This window comes from Hylobates moloch, unplaced genomic scaffold (genome assembly GCF_009828535.3).
Source record: "Hylobates moloch isolate HMO894 unplaced genomic scaffold, HMol_V3 SCAFFOLD_23, whole genome shotgun sequence".
NCBI classification, from domain to species: Eukaryota; Metazoa; Chordata; class Mammalia; order Primates; family Hylobatidae; genus Hylobates; species Hylobates moloch.
Genome location: NW_026652298.1, coordinates 23067156 through 23087817, shown reverse-complemented (window position 1 = coordinate 23087817; position 20662 = coordinate 23067156). Strand labels below are relative to the sequence as shown.

At 36.0% G+C, this 20662-nt stretch overlaps 1 protein-coding gene across 2 annotated transcripts in view; it reads left to right on the top strand.

Annotated features, from left to right (window-relative positions):
• ANKRD31 (ankyrin repeat domain 31) overlaps positions 1-20662 on the top strand; it is a 175456-nt gene that overhangs the window by 16322 nt on the left and 138472 nt on the right. For both annotated transcript variants that reach the window (XM_032144985.2, XM_032144984.2), the window contains exons 4-6: positions 9478-9515; positions 13910-13985; positions 20589-20633. In XM_032144985.2, coding sequence (XP_032000876.1) covers positions 9478-9515; positions 13910-13985; positions 20589-20633 — 159 coding nt within the window. The remainder of the gene's footprint in view (positions 1-9477; positions 9516-13909; positions 13986-20588; positions 20634-20662) is intronic.

Below are 20662 nucleotides of genomic sequence, written 5' to 3'. Positions count from 1 at the left end.
TTTCGACCTCAGGTGATCCACCCGCCTTGGCCTCCAGAGTGCTGGAATTACAGGTGTGAGCCACCGTGCCTGGCCATTGCCCACTTTTTAATGGAGTTGTTTTTTGCTTGTACATTTGTGTAAGTTCCTTGTAGATTCTGTGTATTAGACCTTTTTCAGATATATAATTTGCAAACATTTTCTCCATTCCATAGGTTGCCTGTTGAATGTTTTCTACCATTCTGTACGTTGCCTGTTTACTCTGTTGATAGTTTCTTTTGCTGTGCAGAAGCTGTTTGGTTTAATTAGGTCCCAATTGTCAGTTTTTGTTTTTCTTGGGATTGCTTTTGGAATTTTCATCATCAAATCTTTGCCAGTTCCCATGTCCAAAATGGTATTTCCTAGGTTATCTTCCAGGGTTTGTATAGTTTTAAGTTTTATATTTAGATCTTTAATCCATCTTGAGTTGATTTTTATATATGGTGTAAGAAAGAGGTCCAGCTTCAACCTTCTGTATATAGCTAGCCAGTTATCCCAGCACCTTTTATTGAATAAGGAGTTCTTTCCCCATTGCTCGTTTTTGTCAGCTTTGCCAAAGATCAGATGGTCATAGGTGTGTAGCTATATTTCTGGGCATTCTGTTCTGTTCCGTTGGTTTATGTGTCTATTTTTGTACCAGTACCATGCTGATTTGGTTACTGTAGCTTTGTACAGTTTGAAGACAGGCAATGTGATTCCTCCAGCTTTTTCTTTCGCTTAGGATTGCCTTGGCTATTCGGGCTCTTTTCTGGTTCCATATGAATTTTAGAATAGTTTTTTCTGGTTCTGTGAAGGATCTCATAGCATTGAATCTGTAAATTGCTTTGGTTGATATGCTTATTTTAACAATATTGAGTCTTCCTATTCATGAGTATGGAATGTTCTTCTATTTGTGTCACCTATGATTTCTTTGAGCAGTGTTTTATAATTCTCATTGTAGAGCTCTTTCACATCCCTAGTTAGCTGGATTCCTAGTTTTTTTGTTTGTTTGCTTGTTTGTTTGTTTTTGGTGTTGTAGTTTTGGCAATTGTGAATGGGATTGTGTTACTTTTGGCTATCAGTTTGGCTGCTCTTGGTGTATAGGAATGCTACTGATTTTTGTACATCAATTTTGTGTTCTAAAACTTTGCTGAAGTTGCTTATCAGCTCACGGAGCAGAGACTATGGGGTTTTCTAGATATAGAAGCATGTCATCTGCAAACAGGGATAGTTTGACTTCCTCTCTTTTTATTTGGATGCCTTTTATTTCTTTCTCTTACCTGACTGCTGTGGCCAGGACTTCCAATATTATGTTGAATAGAGTGGTGAGAGAGGGCATCCTTATTTTGTTCTGGTTTTCAAGGGGAATGCTTCCAAGTTTTGCCCATTCAGTATGATGTTTGGTGGTGGCTGTGGCTTTGTCATAGGTGGCTCTTATTATTTTGGAGTTTGTTCCTTCAATGCCTAGGTTATTGAGGGTTTTTAACATGAAGGGATTTGAATTTGATTGAAAGCCTTTTCTGCATCTGTTGGGATAATCATGTGGTTTTTGTCTTTTATTTCTGTTTATGTGATGAATCACATTTATTGATTTGAATATGTTGAAGCATTCCAGAGATAAGGCCTGCTCGATCCTGGTGAATTAGCTTTTTGTTGTGCTAATTCACATTTAGTTTGTTAGTATTTTGTTGAGGATTTTGATGAGCATATATGTTCATCAAGGATATTGGTCTGAAGTTTTCTTTTTTTTGTTGTGGCTCTGACAGGTTTTAGTATTAGGATTATGCTAGCCTCCTAGAATGAGTTGGGGATGAGTCTCTCCTCCTCAATTTTTTGTAATAACTTCAGTGGGAATGGCACCAGCTCTTGTTTGTACATCTGTTATAATTCAGCTGTGAATCTCTCTGGTCCTGGGCTTTTCCTAGTTGGTAGGCTGTTTATACTGATTTAATTTCAGAGCTCATTATTGGTCTGTTTAAGTATTCAATTTCTTCCTGATTCAGTTTTGGAAGCATGTATATGTCCAGGAATTTATCCATTTCTTCTGGAATTTTAGATTTATGTGCATAGAGGTGTTCGTAGTTGTCTCTGATGGCTGTTTGCATTTCTGTGGGGTCAGTGGTAGCATCTCCTTTGCCATTTCTAATTGTTTACTTGGATCTTCTCTCTTTTCTTCTTTATTAGTCTACCTAGAATTCTATCTGTCCTATTAATTTTTTCCAAAGAACCAACTTCTGGATTTGTTGATCTTTTTATGGTTTTCATGTCTCTGTCTCCTTCAGTTCAGCTCTGATTTTTGGATATTTCTTGTCTTCTACCAGCTTTGAGGTTGCTTTACTCTTACTTCTCCAGTTCTTCTAGTTGTGATGTTTAGTTGTTAATTTGAGAAATAAGATCCTTTTGAGACAAGCAAATGCTCAGGGAATTCATTACCACCAGAACTTCCTTACAAGAGCTCCTAAAAGAAGCATTAAATATGGAAAGGAAAGATTGTTACCAGCCACTACAAAAACACACTTAAGTACACAGACCAGTGACAGTATAAAGCAACCACACAAACAAATCTGCATAATGACCAGCTAACAACATGACAGGATCAAATCCACACATATCAATACTAACCTTGAATATAAATGAACTAAATGTCCCCATTAAAAGGCACAGAGTGGCAAGCTGGATAAAGAGGTAAGACCCAGAGGTATGCTGTCTTCAAGAGACCCATCTCACATACAGTGATACCCATAGGCTCAAAATAAAAGGTTGGAGAAAAATCCACCAAGCAAATAGAAAACAGAAAAAAGCAGGTTATGCAATCCTAATTTCAGACAAAACAGCCTTTAAGCAACAAAGATCAAAGAAGGCAAAGAGGGACATTCCCTTCCCTAGTCCATAGCAAGAAAAAGAAGGGCATTACATAATGGTAAAGGGTTCCATTCAACAAGAAGACCTAACTGTCCTAAATCTGTAGGCACCCAACTCAGGTGCACCCATATTCATAAAGCAAGTTCTTAGAGACCTAAGAAGAGACTTGGACTCCCACACAATAATACTGGGAGACTTCAACACCACACCAACAGTATTAGACAGATCATTGAGGCAGAAAATTTACAAAGAGATTCAGGACCTGAACTCAACACTTGACCAAATGGACCTAGTAGACATCTACAGAACTCTCTACCCGAAGACAACAGAATATACATTCTTTTCATTGCCACATGGCACATACTCTAAAATTGACCCTGCAATCGGACGTGAAACAATTTTCATCAAACTCAAAAAACTGAAATCATACCAACCACACTCTTGGACCACAGCGCAATAAAAATAGAAGTTAAGGCCAAGAAAATTGCTCAAAACCATACAATTACACAGAAATTAAACAACTTTCTCCTGAATGACTTTTGAGTAAATAATGAAATTAAGGCAGAAATCAAGACGTTCTTTGAAATTAATGAAAGCAAAGACACAACATATCAGAATCTCTGAGGCACAGCTAAGGAGTGTTAAGAAAGAGATTTATAGCACTGAACACCTACATCAAAGAGAAAAATCTCAATTTTTTTTTAAAGCAAATGTCATGGGGAAAAGTAAGGGATGATTCTGTTAGCACCTTGGCATAAATAAGTTAGCTAACCAGAGATAAGGAATGGAAGGGAAGATACATACATTTTAGTAGCAGAAACTGACAGCATTTCCCAAAAGTTAATGTGAAGGTCTACTTAATATCATACTTAGGAAAGTGTATCAAATAAATGATCTCTGATAAAAAGCAAAACATTTAACACCAAATATCTTTCCTTGAAATTGAGAGATCTATATTTGGCTTCTAATAACTCATTTAAAGATTAATTTTGTAACTTCTGAGTTCAGAAAAAATAATATTTATTTCCTCTGGCTTCAGTAATTGTGAAATAGGAGGTAATAATTATTTTTCTTTCAATTTACTTCAGAAACATTTGCTATGTGATTGTTGTACCAGCAACTGTATTGTACCTCAGAACATGGTTTAAAAAGTATGATTATCAGACCCATTTGGGTAGCTTTTTAAATATATGGGTTCTCAGACCCATACGTGGGTGGAACCTGGGAATGTTCAGTTTTCAAAAGTCTTCCAATTAACTTCTAATATTCAGTCAGCTTGGAACAATTGCCTTAGAGGACTTGAAGAGTTAACATTCTTCAAAACTTTATCATCAGATAGTAAACTAGCCATCTGTTGAGTATGGGCTTGTAAAATTAGATTAAGAAGGATAAGTGAAGTATTGAATATTTGTTTCTTTTTAAAAAACTTTCATTGGAAGAATAGATACCTCCTTTAACATTCTTTTATATCCTACTTTTGTCTACAGTAAAAGGCAATGTAATCCCAGTATATGCACATCTGTAGCAAATTTTAATTAATGCTATTTTCTAAATTGATAAATGTTGCTTCTTTCATTGTTTTATCCTATGAAAATAAACCTTTTGAAATTTAACTATATGAGAGAAACTGATTTTATCAGATAAAGAAATTGAGATACCTAAAAAGGCACTTTCTCAGAGTGTTTTTTTAATTTGTTGTTTTGCAACTGGAATTAGATTTCTAAGTAAATTCTAAATAATTATGAAACAGGTTTCTGAATAAATTCTTCCCAGATTCACAGATACCAATATCGACATTTCAACTTTGAAGAATACTATTTTAGAAATGATGAGCTATTTTAAATAAGAACAGACAATGAAGAAATAGAAGATCTTTGATTTGATGTATGTCATATTAATTTTTTTAAATGTAGGCAGCAATCTTAAAAAATATTTCATACTCCTCATTTTTGTTGGGTCTTATAAAATTCCTTTTCTAGTTCTTTACATGTATGCTATATGGCAAGCAGTTTTAAAACGTTACATGAATAGATTTTGGTTTGTTTGGAGAGTTTAGTGATATGCCTGGAGAGATAATGGAGACATGAGTATGTCAAAATTAGGGGGGCATGATGATTCATTTTATGTGTCAACTTGGCTGGGTCGCAGAATGTTCAGATAGTTGGTCAAACATTATTCTGGATATTTCTGTGAGTGTTTTTGAATGAAATTAACATTAAAGTCAGTGGACGTGAGTAAAGCAGACTGCCCTCCATCATGTGGGTAGGCCTCATCTAATCAGTTGGAAGACCTGAATAGAACAAAAAGACCTGCCTCTCCCCGCAAGAGAGAATTCTGTAGCAGACTGTCTTTAGATTTTATCAGCACCATTAGCTCTCCCAGGTGATTTCCTGCTGGCCTTTAAACTTCATCTGTACTATTGACTGTTCTGGTTCCCTGCCTGTTCACCTTTAGACTGGAACTATACAGTTGGCTGGCTGTGTCTCGAGCCTGACAGTTCACACTGCATATTTGCACTTGCTAGTTTCCATAATTGTGGGAGCCAATTCCTTATAATAAAACTCTTTCTACATATGTACACATCCCATTGGTTCTGCTTCTCTGGAGGATCCTGACTAATACAGTGGGCATCACTGGTCTCATAGTCAGTTTTTGGTCATCTAGAAGATACTTGTTGACAGGCAGTAATGATTAATTGAATTGTGCAATTATTACCAGTAGGCTGCTTCTTCTACCTCAGAACTATTTATCTGAGAGTTGTGAATACAACTTGAATCTCACTTTCCTTTTCCCTTTTGCAGCCTCCGTCTTCTACCTTTATCCAGATTCAGAGAGAGAATCAGTTAAAATGAGCATTAAAGGAAACCTTGAAGGGGAAATAAATAACCACAGGCTTGTTTGATGAGTGTGTAATAGAAGAAGGATCAGGGCTGGCAAGGCCAGAGCTCATGGAGAGATTATGCACTGCATGGTCTTTTAAAGCCCCAGTGGGCAGGTAGCATTCTCTCTTACTAGCTGCCTCACTGAGTAATAAATTGCTGGGCTACTCAAATACAATGTGATTTTTCTAAAGTTAGGTACCCCTGACTCTACTGAGCTGATCACTACTGCCAATGGTATACTTTTCCTGGCTCTTTAATTCATCCTGACTTGCTTCCTAAAATTGCTGTCTCTGTTCAGAAGTTGCAATGACTTAGGAATATTTCTGGGAAGAAGTAGGATGAAAATGGGGCTTTAGCACCTAACTTAGCTGGAGTAAAGACAATTCTCATTCAGTGGTTAAATCACTGTGTTTTTAAGTTGTGTTAGATCCTAGTGAGTGGATGTCAACATTTAAGAATACTGAAGCAGTACACAGATTGTACCATATGTCCAGAGGGAACCCTCTAAAAGGCAGTTGTATGGATATTTGGAAATATTTTTAAATATCTCTATACGTGACCAAGTTTGGGTACCTCACTCTGAAAGAAAGATATCTTAAGCAAATGTTGTTAGCAATTCATCCAGGTACTTCAAACACTTATTGAATACCAGTAACTACTATTCTGGTCTACCAAATGTGAAGGTAGTTTGTGTAAGACATTCAGTGTGTCATGGAGAGCCAGGATTGGTTGGGCTGATCCGGCAAGCCAGACTTATTCCACTCCACTGCCAGTTATCCATGAATCAGTGAAAGAGAATGTTCTCAGATAGCAAGAGATTGCTTTTTTGGTTGAGGATATAGAAATAGATTTGCTTCTTTTCTAGATCCTCTAAATTAACACAATTAACCTCTCTTACCTCTCACATCCTAGCTCCAAAACAAAAAAAAACAAGAAAACTCTACAGTTTAATGGCCTTGTCAAAATGCAGTGGGGTAAAGACAGGGGAAGGTTCAGTCACATGTATTAAAAAGATAGATGCCAATTTGTGTTTCTTATGAAAAAATTGATTGACATGTATTCTTGCATTTGTTCATTAACAAATTAACAGCTCCAGCCCCTACTTGTATTCAATGGCATTAGCTCCTGGTTGGTAGTTCTGTCTATAGAGGAGGAAAAAATTCGGCTGTCAGGAGCAACCTTCCTTCCTACTTGCTTTCTTACCTTTTGCATTTACTTTTGCACTTCTAGAGGCCAACATGGGCAGATAGCTTGAGCCCAGGAGTTCAGTGTAGAACCTTATGTAGGTAGAGTCAAGTGAATAATTAGTCCTCAACAGAAAAAGTCACTGGTCCTTTAGTAAGATAAATGAAGTGAATATTACAAATATTTGAAAAATTACTTTGCAGAGACACAGAAATATCTTGTAAGTGTGTAAGTATACCCTGTTTAATTAATTCTTGGGAGTTTCTGGGTTTGTCTCTCGACATTTCTTATCTCTGGCCTCTTAGCTCTGTAAAGCCTGCTTGGGAAGTATATACGTGTGAAACTAATGTAACTTTGGGGTGTTTAGGGATGCATTATCAGTACATAATACTAAGCATTAATTGGAGAAGGTTGAGGTTATCACATTGGTTTATTTGTATTTTTTGATATGATTTGAATATTGTTAATTAACGAATTAACATCTCCAGCCCCCACTTGTATTCAGTGGCATTAGCTCTGTATTGTATTAGTGTAATCATGAAAATGCTTGCAAGTTCAGCCTAATGGCTTTATTTTCAGAGAGCTTTATAACTGATCATAGAAACAAACATAAAGGGCCCCTAAAGAGAAGTCTTTTTCTAAAGCTCTTAGATGCTGACAACATATTAAAGGTAAAGATTCCTTTTAAGGTGACAAAAGCCAGTAGGTTGTGAACTCTTAAGATGGAAGCATATTATCAGTGTATTTTATCTTTTTTGAAAGGGACACAACAACTTCATATTTTCTGATGTGAATTAAGAATTAGGCAGAATCAGTTTTGAGATGGGGTCTCTGTCACCCAGGCTGGGGTGCAGTGGTGCAATCACAGCTCACTGCAGCCTCAACCTCCCTGGGTTCAGGTGATCCTCCCACCTCAGCCTCCTAGGTAGTTGGAACTATAGGCATGGGCAACCATGCCTGGCTAATTTTTTTTTTTTTTTTTTTGTAGAAACTGGGTTTTACCATGTTTCCTAGGCTGGTCTCCAACTCCTGGGCTCAAGCTGTCTGCCCACGTTGACCTCCCAAAGTGCTAGGATTACAGGTGTGACCCACTGTGCCCTGCTCAGTTTAGTATTTAACACTGTAACACAGAGGTCATATAATTTCTGGTCCTTAGGGGAAATACTAAAACTCAGAACTGGACAAGAATGGCTGTTCAGAATCATCACATATTAATGAAGAGGAAAAAACTAGGAATAAAAAAAGAACACTTCTCTTTCTCTTCACTTAAGTTCTACTTTTTTTTTTTGTGGAAAGGAGTTATAATAAAGACAGAAGAGCCAAAACTATAAAACTCTTAGAAGAAAACGTTGGAGAAGAGTATCATGACAGTGGATTTGGCAATGATTTCTTAGTTATCACACCAAAAGCACAGGCAACAAGAAAAAAAAGATAAGTTAGATTATATGAAAATTAAAAACTTTTGAGCATCAAAGGATACCATCAACAGAGTATAAAAGCATCTTATGGAATGGGAGAAAATATTTGCAAATGATGTGTGGTTTACAGAATATATAAAGAGTTCTTACAACTCCACAGCAGAAAAAAAAACAACTGAATTAAAAAATGAGTAAAGGGCTCAAATAGACATTTCACCAAAGAAGATATAAAAATGGCCAATTAACAGATGGTCAGTATCACTAATCATTAGGGAAATGCAAATCAAAATCACAATGAAATACCACTTTACACTCATTATGATGACTATTATTTAAAAAAAAAAAAAAAACCCAAAATAACAAGTGTTGGCAAGAATGTAGAGAAATTGGAACCCTTGTACATAGCAGATGGGAACTGCTGTGGAAAATGGTATGGCTATTCCTTAAAAAAGTTAAACATAGAATCACCTTAATGATTTAGCAATTTCACTTCTGATTGTATATGCCGAAGAAGTGAAAGCAGGGACTTGAATAGATATATTTGTACACACATGTTCATGGCAGCATTATTCTCAGTAGCCAAAAAAGGTTGGAAGCGCTGCAAGTGTCCATCAATAGATGAATAAACCAAATGTGGTACATACATACAGTAGAATATTATTCAGTCTTAAAATGGAAGAAAATGCAGATACATGCCACAACATAGATAAACCTTGAATACTAAGTGAAATGAGCTAGTCACAGAACGATTAAAATTTTATATCTCTTATATGATGTTTCTAGAGTAGTAAATCAATAAAGACAGAAAGAATGGTGGCTGCCATGGGTTGTGGAGAGGGGAGTGGGGAGTTAGTGTTTAATGAGCATGGAGTTTCAGTTTGGGAAAATGAAAAAGTTCTGAAAGTGCATGGTGGTCTTGGTTGTATAACAGTGTGAGTATACTTAATGCCAGAGAACTGCACACTTAAAAACGTACAGATAGTAAATAGATAGTAAATTTTATGTGTATTTTACCACAATAAAAAGAAGCTAAGAAAGAATAACACAAAAATTACTTTAAATGTTAATTTTTTTAGCTTGTTGCATTGAATTAACACTTACCAGTTAGAAAAAACTTTTTTTTTTCCTAGCAGTCTCAAGATGAAACAGAACGAAATCAAGCTCTGTTACAGTAAGTATACTAATTTTTGGCTTCATTATGTTGTAGGTATTTTTGTCATTTTGCACATCTAAGATGAATATTCATTTTTAAGAGTTCTAGAATTATTGTATATTTTTGAATAATTGCCCATTTTGTAGCAAAAATATGTTATTTTACGTACATTCTAGATAAGTTTTATTTCATAAAAGGCATTGAATCAGATTAACTTTGTTGTCTATTATTTTAAAAGCGAATTTAAAGCATAGCTTGAAGGTGCAAATTTATGAAGGGGCTGCAAATAAATAAAAGCATGGCATGAAGGCTTTGTAAAACTTATTGAAATTAGACTTCATACACTTATTATACCTTAAGAAACTCGGCTGGGTGTGGTGGCTCACGCTTGTAATCCTAGCATTCTGGGAGACTGAGGCAGGCAGATTACCTGAGGTCAGGAGTTCGAGACCAGCCTGGCCAATATGGTGAAACCCCATCTCTAATAAAAAATACAAAATTAGCCTGGCGTGTTGGTGGGCGTCTGTAATCCCAGCTATTCAGGAGGCTGAGGCATGAGAATTGCTTGAGCCTGGGAAGTGGAGGTTGCAGTGAGCTGAGATCATGCCACTGCACTCCAGCCTGGGCAACAGAGTAAGACTCTGTCTCAAAAGCGAGAAAGAAAGCAAGAAAGAAAGCAAGAAAGCAAGAAGGCAGGAAAGCAGGAAAGCAGAAAAGCAGGAAGGAAGGAAGGAAGCAAGGAAGGAAGGAAGGAAAGAAACTATCCTTTCAGTTCTTTTAAAACAGTGATTCTCAAAGTATGGTCTGTGAACACTTTGGGAGTCCATGAGATTCTTTTAAAGGGTCTGTGAGGTCAAAACTATTTTCATAATAATACTAACACATTAGTTGCCTATTTCATGGTATTTACATTTGCACAATAGTGCTAAAGTAATGGTGGGTTAAATGCTGGAGTCTTAATAGGAACCAAGGCAGTGGCACCAAAGAATACTAGTAGTCATTGTGTTTTTTCACTGATATGTGCTCTCCGTTACAAAAATAAAAAGAAGCCAGTTTCACTTAACACAATTTGTGTTTGATGAGGCAGGAAAATTATTAATTTTAGTAAGTCTCCACCTTTAAATATATATATTTTTAATATTCTGTGTGATGAAATAGAAAGTATGCTTAAAGCATTTCTGTGCATACTGATACGTGATATTAATCTTTTTTTTTGAACCAGAGTCTCACTCTGTCATCCAGGCTGGAGTGCAGTGGTACGATCTCGGGTCACTGCAACCTCTGTCTGCCAGATTCAAGCAATTCTTGTGCCTCAGCCTCCCAAGTAGCTGGGACTACAGGTGTGTGCCACCTTGTCTGGCTAATTTTTGTATTTTTAGTAGAGACAGCGTTTTGCCATGTTGGCCACACTGGTCTTGAACTCCTGGCCTCAAGTGATCCACCTGCCTGGGCCTCCCAAAGTGCTGGGATTACAGGCATGAGCCACCGTGTGCAGCCATGGTGTTTATCTTGAGTAAAACGCCTGTGCACTTGTTTGAGTTGTAAGCATTGGAAGAAAACTGGTTTCACCTTTTTTTTTTAACTTGAGAGGTGATTTTTTGATATTTTATAATGAAATGTGTCAACATTAGGAAAACGTACATAACTCAGTGCATAAGTATTTTCTAAAAGACCAATGCATGATGTTACAAAATCATGTAAAGGTAAAAGACCCATTCAAAAGTGCAAGATAGACTATGGGTTTTAATGTAATAGAATGCAAAAAGTTCATTAATTTTGTTTGAGTTTCCTACATTTCCTTTTAGGAAAGTGTTGTTGATTAAATAATTTTGCTGTAATATTGAAAAAGAATATTTTAGGGGTAGAGGGGGAAAGCGTCCTCTACCCTCAGTGAAGGTTTGCTGAAAATGAACAGACAAAAGAAAGATTTATAGAATAAAAATGCGTATAAAGTTTATTTAATGTACATGGGGGAAAATCACAGGAGTGTGGTTACCCAATAACCCAGTGAGGTCCAGATGTTTATATACCATTCTTCATAGGGGAAGAGGAGATGGAGGATATAGCAGTAAATGATTTTCAGGGGAAATGAATACGCCCAAAAAACAATGGCCTGGGACAAGTTCCTCTAAGTTTTGGGGGAATTGATGGCAAGATGAGAGACAGAACTTCACTCTGAACAAAGGTTGTCTTAGGCAGATAAAGTCTTGGGTAGTCTCTTAGAGCTGCTGTCAGAAGAATAGATAAAGAATTTGTCTGGACATGGTGTCCTGTCCTGGCCTTAGAGACTTTTAGTCTTTTCTCTGATAGTTAATCTTTCCTGGTTGTTTAATGAGATTCCTAGGGAGGGGATTTTAAGACCATTTTATTTTGTTTTTTCAAGAAGCTTTCTTAGTCAGATAAGGAAATTCTGGAGAGAGTCCCTTCAGGTCCTTCAAGAAAAAAAAGATCAGAGAAATGGGATGGGGGTGAGGGGGAAGGTCAGATGGAGACCTTGGTTCTGAAGCTTATTTCTCAGGCCTTTCAATTTTCTTTAATTCAGAGTACTCAGCTTGCCATAGTGTCGTATTTTGGGGTATTATTTTCTGTACCCAAGCAATATTCACAATTATGCAAAAAGGCTATTAAAATACTCCTCCCTTTTCCAACTCCATATCTGTGTGAAGCCAGATTTTTGTTATATACTTCAAATAAAATTATATATGGCAACAGATTGAATGCAGTAGCAGATATAGGATGATAGTCATCTTTCATTAAGCCACACGTTAAAGAGATGATTTAAAATGTCAAAAATTGCAACTTTTCTCACTAATTTTTTTCATTTTGGAAAAGATAATTTTTCATAAAAATATATTAATATGTTCCTGGATTATTGCTGTCATTTAAAAATTTATACATATTTAATTTTGTTCTTCATTTTAGTTTCTAATATGTAGATATAAATAAGTATAAGACACCAATAATTTTTAAGAGTATGAAGAATTCTGAAGATCAAAAAGTTTGAAAACTGCTATTGTTGTAAAATAACCCTTTTGCCCCAGCTACCAACATTATAAGTTCATTTAAAGAAATAGAAAAAAGAAAAGACTAAGGAAGACTAATACAGCATCCATATTCTCTCTGCCTAGAGAACCATTTGTTAACATTTTGGTACATTTTACTTTAGGCTTTATTTATATTTTTGTTTTTGTTCATACTTTCTACAAAATTGGGATCATCTTGCAGATAGTTTTGTATCCTGTTTTTAAATTTTAAGTAATAGTTTATCAAAGTTATTTTCTTATGTCATAATGTTTTTAAAAATGTGAATTTTGATGACCTTATAATACCTTATTGTATTACTGACTTTACTATAATTCATTTAATTGTTCCTCTACTACTGGACATTTAGGTTGTTTGTAGTCATACCTAACATAAATAACTATTTGTAATAATTTAGATGAAGCTTTCCTCTATTTTCAGACTATGTCTTAAATACTCTTGCAATTAAGGGAAAAAATTCTGTTAACTCAAACTATGGTTTTATTTTGTTTTCAGCTTGTTCTTAAAGAATCACACTTTAGGAAAAAAAAATCAGCATTCTTTTCTATTTGCTTCAAAAATTATCATTCTACATGAATAGTTTCATTTTTATTTGAAGACAGCTTATATTGATCACTTCTGTTTTTGGATAGGAGAGAATGCTTAATTTATTATTCTTGCATAGGACTCCAGTAGCTGTGCCTGCTGCATTAAAAACTGCTCTTAAAACAGCTGAAATGAGAGGCTTTTTTTTTTAAAGGAAGGTATCTTGATTACATTTATGCAGTAAATTAGGCTGAGAAAAAATATAGTTAGCTGATTGCCTTTCTTTAATCAGCTTTTAATTATCACAGGGAAGATGATGAAAATTGCAGATTAGGCATGACCCTTATTTTGCTTTTAACTTCTTACCTTCGGTATTCCCTACCTTTTATTTGCCTGCTGTGAAATACAAGAATGATAAGTAATGCCTGGAGAAATTTATCATTAATGACTCTCACTTACATCTAAAACTGTAATGACAAACTATCAGTGTGTTTGATGTAGATAGAAAAACTACATATTTCAGGACCATTTTCTCCCTGACCTTCCTACCCCTTTTTGGCAAACAGTCACCTCCAAAGTCACCTTTAGACCTAAATGTAGTTTAGCTTGTATATACTCCTCAGGTCATTTATTATTTTTTCAGCTTTCTCCTTCATTTTTGCAGTTACTTGAAACAAAAATGTTAACAAATTGGTAATAATTGTAAAAATAATTGGAATGATATAGCAAAAAAATTATCCTATTTGTAAAGCCCTTTAAGTGAAAAAGAAAAATTAAATTGTATTTGAATGAGAAACACTTTTTTCTTTCATTTTAAAATTTATTTTTATTAATTGATTTTTTAGGACTAGAAAAAATTGTTCAATGTTCATTGGGTCGTTTCGCCAGTCTGGACTTTCATTGAACCACCAAAATATTTATTAGATATACATTATTACAATAGGCTGGTCAAAATATATATATATATATATATATATATATATATATATATATATATATATTTATTTTTGCTATGTTGCTCAGATTAGCTTTGACCTCCTGGGCTCAGGCAAATTATCCTGCCTTAGCCTCCCAAGTAGTTGGGACTAGAGGCATGCTCTACTAAGCCTGGCTTACTATACGTTTATAAATATGAAATCAGTGTTGCTTTTGACTTGGATCATGCTTCATAGAGGTACCTATGGGAGTAGCAGCTCAGATGCCATTAGTATCTGCCACTCAAAATGTGATTTGGGGGCTGAAATTTGAAAACAAAGTTTGTTTCCTATGTTCATAAGATTTTTAATAAGAATTTCATGTCTTTCTTGACTGGCAGTCACACAGGCCAGTTTTGCCTTGGTTTGAGCTGTATTAGAGGATAGCTGTCTATCTCTTTGCAGTGTCTACCAATGATTCCTCCAGAGTGAATGTCAGGTATATTGTGTCACAGTGTAGTAAAGATTTGTAGTGTTCAATGATACCTAGTATTATAAGAAAAGGATACAAGGACATGGTAACATTTTGGAAAGATAAATTTAAAAAGCTCTGTCTTCTCTTGCTCTGTTGCTACAACAACAAAGCAGTACCACTTCTGCCCACCACCAGCTCTTACGTGTACTTTTACTGTCTAGAGTTTGGTCTTTAATATTGTTTATTCTTTTAACAAATACTTATTAATCCTACTATATACCAGGTATATGGGTGCTAAGGGTGTGAATGCTAAATAAACCAGGGATTCTTAAAGGGTAGCTGATCCATTTTGGAGTATGACAATATCAGGATGAGCCTGAACATACAATTATTACTGAAAAGCAAGGATGCTTTCAAGGATGTCTGGGGCCAGTGCTGGAGGATAAATGGTTAGCTCAGTGGTGCTGTGGCCAAACTGTGATAAACTGGCCAAACTGATAAATTAAGTAGGGATAAAAACCCAGCAATTTAGAGTTCATGGAAATAAGTTTGTGAAAAGACCATGAGTTCATAATGATACTCAAAAAAATGTTAAGAGTGTACAAAAGATTGTCTCAGTACAAAAAGAAAAACAACTATAGCAGGATGTTTAAGAATGGGCTGGATGTGGTGGCTCACACCTGTAATCCCAGCACTTTGGGAGGCTGAGCCAGGATGATTGCTTGAGCCTAAGAGTTCGAGACCAGCCTGGGAAACACAGCAAGACCCCCATTGCTACACACATACAAAATTATCCAGTTATGGTGGTGCATGCCTATAGTCTCAGCTGCACTGAGGCGGGAGGATAGCTTGAGCCCAGGAGGTTGAGACTGCATGAGCCATGTTTCCAGCGCGGGTGAGCATGAGACCCTATCTCAAAAAAGAAAGTTTCAGTGACTAAGAAATGGGGGCCTGTTAGTATCTGTGCTTTTTGTTTTTTTTTAATTAAATACATATCTATTTATAAAACATAGGATATTTTTGTTTATCACTGTTTAAGTAGGGAAAGAGTCAAGCAGTCCTGGAAAAAGTAAGAATTGTACCAAGGAAAGGAAGGCCCACCACACAGTACCAGCAGTGACACATAAAATGTATAAAGTGGGGTCTGTGTCCCCAGATGACAAATTAACCTGATATCCAATTAAGGAGACTTTTCTGCAGAGACTAGATCCTTATCTCTTAGTAAATAAAAGCCTTAGATGGCCCTGCCTATCATGATAAGATACTAAATGGCAGGAATAAGTTTCTAATAACACTACGTAACATATCAGTACATAATAAATGACAAGACAAAAGCTTTTGTAACACCAACCAAGTAAAACTTAAAGCATTCTGGGACAAAACATTAGATTACAAAAAATAACCTTTGTGAAGTTTAAGGTATTTATTTATAAGTAAATCCAGATAATTGGCTGGTCAGGTTGGAATAATCTTGAGAGAAATAATCCCATACCCTAACAAAAAAATCAGGTAATCTGTAACGCTGGGAAGGTATCAGAGTAAGTATTACTTTAATCTTAAAAAGGTATAAGAACAAGTATAGAAATAAAGAAGAATGAATTACAACAATGATACTGTTATTTTAGAATTAGTTTAAGAGCAGTAGTCTTTTATATATTTGAAATGATGAAAAATTATTTCAAATTTTTAGTTTAAATTGTTTAAGGAAATTTAAGTTTGTTATCAATGTTTAAATGTTAAATAGTAATTTTCAAGTTTTCATGTCTTAGATATAGAAGTTTAATAAATTGACCATTAAACAAATGTAAGTACAAGTGGTAATTAATGTTCCTCTTTAAATATAAAAGACTTTGTGATTTTAAAAAAGTTTAATAAATATCAAATGGCCTAACATAATTCAGACTATGCCAAACATAATCTCCAAATTTAGTAAAAACTTATTTAGCACTTTTTACAAGATGTAGTTATAGATTAAACAAAAAGTCATGTTTATAAAGCTATAATGATGTCATCTTAGAGGTTGAAGTCTTTTTTTGTGTGTGTGTGTGAGGATGTATTGAACAATTTGAGGCAGAGGTGTCATGGATAACATCATGCCCTGGACATTCCTTTTTCTTCTTTGGGTATTTTCTTTTCTTTTTTTTTTTTTTTTTTTTTTGAGATGGAGCCTCTCTCTTTCACCCAGGCTGGAGTGCAGTGGCGCAATCTCCGTTCACTGCAACCTCCGCCTCCCGGGTTCAAGCAATTGTCCTGTCTCAGCCTCCTGAGTAGCTGGGATTACAGGCACGTGCCACCAGGCCTGGCTAATTTTTGTATTTTTATTACAGACAGGGTTTCACCATGTTGGCTAGGCTAGTCTTAAACTCGTGACCTCATGTGATACACCCACCTGGGTCTCCCAAAATGCTGGGATTACAGGTGTAAGCCACTGCGCCCAGCCTCTCCTTTGGGTTTTGACTATAACAGGTGTCATCAATATTTACACAAAAATTTATTTTTATTTTTCTCATACCCAATTCTAGTATTTATTTTAAAACAGGGTTCCACTATGTCCTATATTCCCATAACTCCAACCTCCTGCCCATTTGGCCTCCTGAGTGCCAGCCATTAATGCCTTGTGATGCCATTGGCATCTGTGCACTGTTGTCACCACTCTCCTCGAACTTCTGAGTCACAAGTCTCATAGGCTGTTCTTTTAAAAGTGCCACATGGCCAGATGAGGTAGTGCATGCCTATAGTCCCAGCTACTAGGGAGGCTGAGTCGGGAAGATCCCTTGGGCCCAGGAATTTGAAGTGGCAATGGGCTATGATTGTGCCACTGCGTTACAGCCTGAGTGACAAAGCAAGACCCCCATCTCTAAAAAATAAAAAATAGTGCCACATGCACCAGGATTATTGCTTTGTGTGTTTCTTGCTGCCCTAAAGCTGCTGTGACTAGAGATCCTTAGAATTGGTAGTTCTCTTCTATTCTGGCACTTCATTGCAGCTCTCTCTTGCCTTACTCCTTTCAGAGTATTCAGAACAAGAAGCTCGTTTTATTATAATTTCAGACTATAGGTTAAATCACGTACAAGTAAATTATTAAATTGTTAGCTTTTATAGTTCACTGTGTTCTAATACAGACCTCTGTCCCAATTCAAAGGGTAAATTCTAATCAAATCCTAGAAAGATAAAGATAAGCAAACTATCCTAAGCAAATGTAATAGCTTTGGCCTTAAAACACCTGTGTATAAGTTAAATTTTGTGTATAAGTTAACCCAGGCTTCTCTGGCCATTTTCTTTGAATTTGATGCTTTAGAATTATTTCTCATGTATACCATTACATTTTGCCTCTCTAAAGTGAAAGTAGAAAATTTGAAAATTCTTTTAATGATTTATGAAAGGATAGACAAAAATTCAAGAGTTCTTTATGTATTTGTAAAACTTTAAAGTAAAATTTGTAGTTAGAAAAGATAATTCCTTCTAAATGTGTTTGTTTTTAATATGGTAATCAAATTACTGTAAAATATTTTATTAAGTTTTTAAAATAGTAACTGTTGGCATAAAAGAATGATCATTTTGTCAACGAAAAGAGTCAAACTCTGTAAAACATTTGAAGAGATTTATTCTGAGCCAAATATGAGTGACCATGGCCTGTGACACAGCCGTCAGGAGACTCTGAGAACATGTGCCCAAGGTGGTCAGGGCACAGCCTAGTTTTATACATTTTAGGGAGACATGAGACATCAATCAATATGTGTAAGATGAAGTACATTGATTTGGTCTGGAAAGGTGGGACAAACCAGAAGCAAGGTGGGGGCGGGGGGCTTCCAGTTTATAGGTGGATTCAAAGATTTTCTGATTGGCAATTGGTTGAAAGAGTTATTATCTAAAGACCTGGAATCAATAGAAAGGAATCTTTGGGTTATGATAAGGAGTTGTAGAGACCAAAGTTTTATCATGCAGATGAAGCTTGTAGGTAGCAGGGTTCAGACAGAGCAGATTATAAAAATTTTTTTTAACAGACTTAAGGTCTGTATTGATGTTAACGCTGGATGGCTTTTCCTCAGTTCCAAAAGGGGGAGGGTGTAATGAGGCATGTGTGACCCTTTCTTCCCTTCAAGGCCTGAACCAACTTTGGAATGCCCATGGCCAAGAGGGGTCCATTCAGATGATTGGGAGCCTTAGAATTTTATTTTTTTTTGCTTTATAGTTTTGAAGATGAAGTTGTTAAAAACAACGTGGAAGAAAATGTCTATGAGAGTTGTTTCTTTATGATTCAGAGAAGGAAGAAAAGTGAAATCTCTTTTTCTGTTTTTGAATTCTAATCCCCCAAATATCTGAAATTTTATTTAGAAAAACCTCTTCTTGCAAAGATAGTTGAAGATGTATCTATTATTTTAAAATGTTTCTTTCATTGGTATTAAAATTTTAAGCAAGTAGAGATACAAAATGTTAAGTAAGATACACACAATGAAATATGTTGTCACTTGTTGACAGGAATAATTCTAAACCAAAGATAAGAAATTATTTATTCTTATGACTTTTTGCTTATCATGCTGTGAGCAAGTAATATGCCATGATTTTAGCTCTCCTAACTGATTTTCATAGCGTTTTATCATTAAATTGCAAAGGTGACATGAGGGAAAAAAACAGGTTTATTATTATCTTTTAGGATGTGAAGCTCAGCAAGAATACTTATGCTTCTTTTTCCCCCTGAAAAACCTGTCTTGCTTATGAGAATGCATTTTGAGGTTCAGTAGATAATTACTTCCTTTTACTTTAGCTATGTAGACATTACCTAATCAAAAGAAACCAAAAGAATGACTCAGATATATGCTTGAAATTCCAGTGAGTTCTGAATTCCTACTCAAGTGTGTCAGAATATTTGGGTCTTTTTTTCTTTTCTTTTTTTTGGGGGGGCGAAGTCTTGCTCTATTGCCCAGGCGGGAGTGCAGTGGTGCAATCTCGGCTCACTGCAACCTCTGCCTCCCAGGTTCAAGCAATTCTCGTGCCTCAGCCTCCCGAGTAGCTGGATTACAGGTGTGTGCCACCATGCTGGCTAATTTTTATATTTTTAGTAGAGACGGGATTTCACCTTGTTGGCCAGGCTGGTCTCAAACTCCTGACCTCAAGTGATCTGCCCACCTTGGCTTCCCAAAGTGCTGGGATTACAGGCGTGAGCCACCATGCCTGGCCAGAATACTTGGGTCTTGATGATGAAAGTAAATGGGCTGGGAGTGGTGCCTCACACCTGTAATCCCAGCACTTCGGGAGGCCAAGCCAAGTGGATCACTTGAGGTCAGGGGTTTGAGACCAGCCTGGCCAACATGGTGAAACCCTGCCTCTACTAAAAATACAAAAATTAGCTGGGCATGGTGGTGCATGCCTGTAATCCCAGCTACTCAAGAGGCTGAGGCAGGAGAATCACTTGAACTCAGAGGCGGAGGTTGCAGTGAGCCAAGATTGTGCCACTGCACTCCAGCCTGGGCTGCAGAGCAAGACTCCATCTCAAAAGAAAAAATAAAGAAAGAAAGTAAGTAAAAGGAACAACGGAGGAGAACTATCTTTTTTCCAGATCCTCCTTTAACCTAACTTGGATGTGAATTGCTGTTTGCCAGCTTGGCTGAGAGGGGGCAGGGTGAGAGTAGATAGTGAATTTGCAGTCACAGAGGCAATGCAGCAATCCTCCATACTGTCTAGGATGACCCTCTGTCCTTTTGGCCCCTATAAGGGACATTTCTTTTCATGCCTAACTCCAGACAGCATGAGTTCATTTAAGCTGTAAGTACCTGTAGTGGAAGAGATAATGACACTGAGAAAGTAGATAGTCTTTTTCTTATGTAGTTACAAATGCTGTACTTAGTATAATTCAGCCAAAATAGAGTTCTTGGTTTTTAGCTGAAATAATTCCAAATAGTTACAATTTTTTTGGAGCTATATAAAATATTTTTTAAGAAATGCAAGAATTTTATAATTTCATTTCCAAAATAATATTTTTATACTAATAAATTTATGTAATATTAATATTAATAAAATATATGATGTGTCACTTGACTGAGGGAGTTTCAGTTATATGATTATGAAATGTCAACTGAGAAGATATGTTTTTAGTGCTTCCATAAAACTGGAATGAAAACACATTGTTCTTTTCTAGGGCCTGAGGCTGAAAGTCCTGAAGTTTTGCCACACATAGAAAAGGTTGGTCTGTATAACAGAAATTAACTATG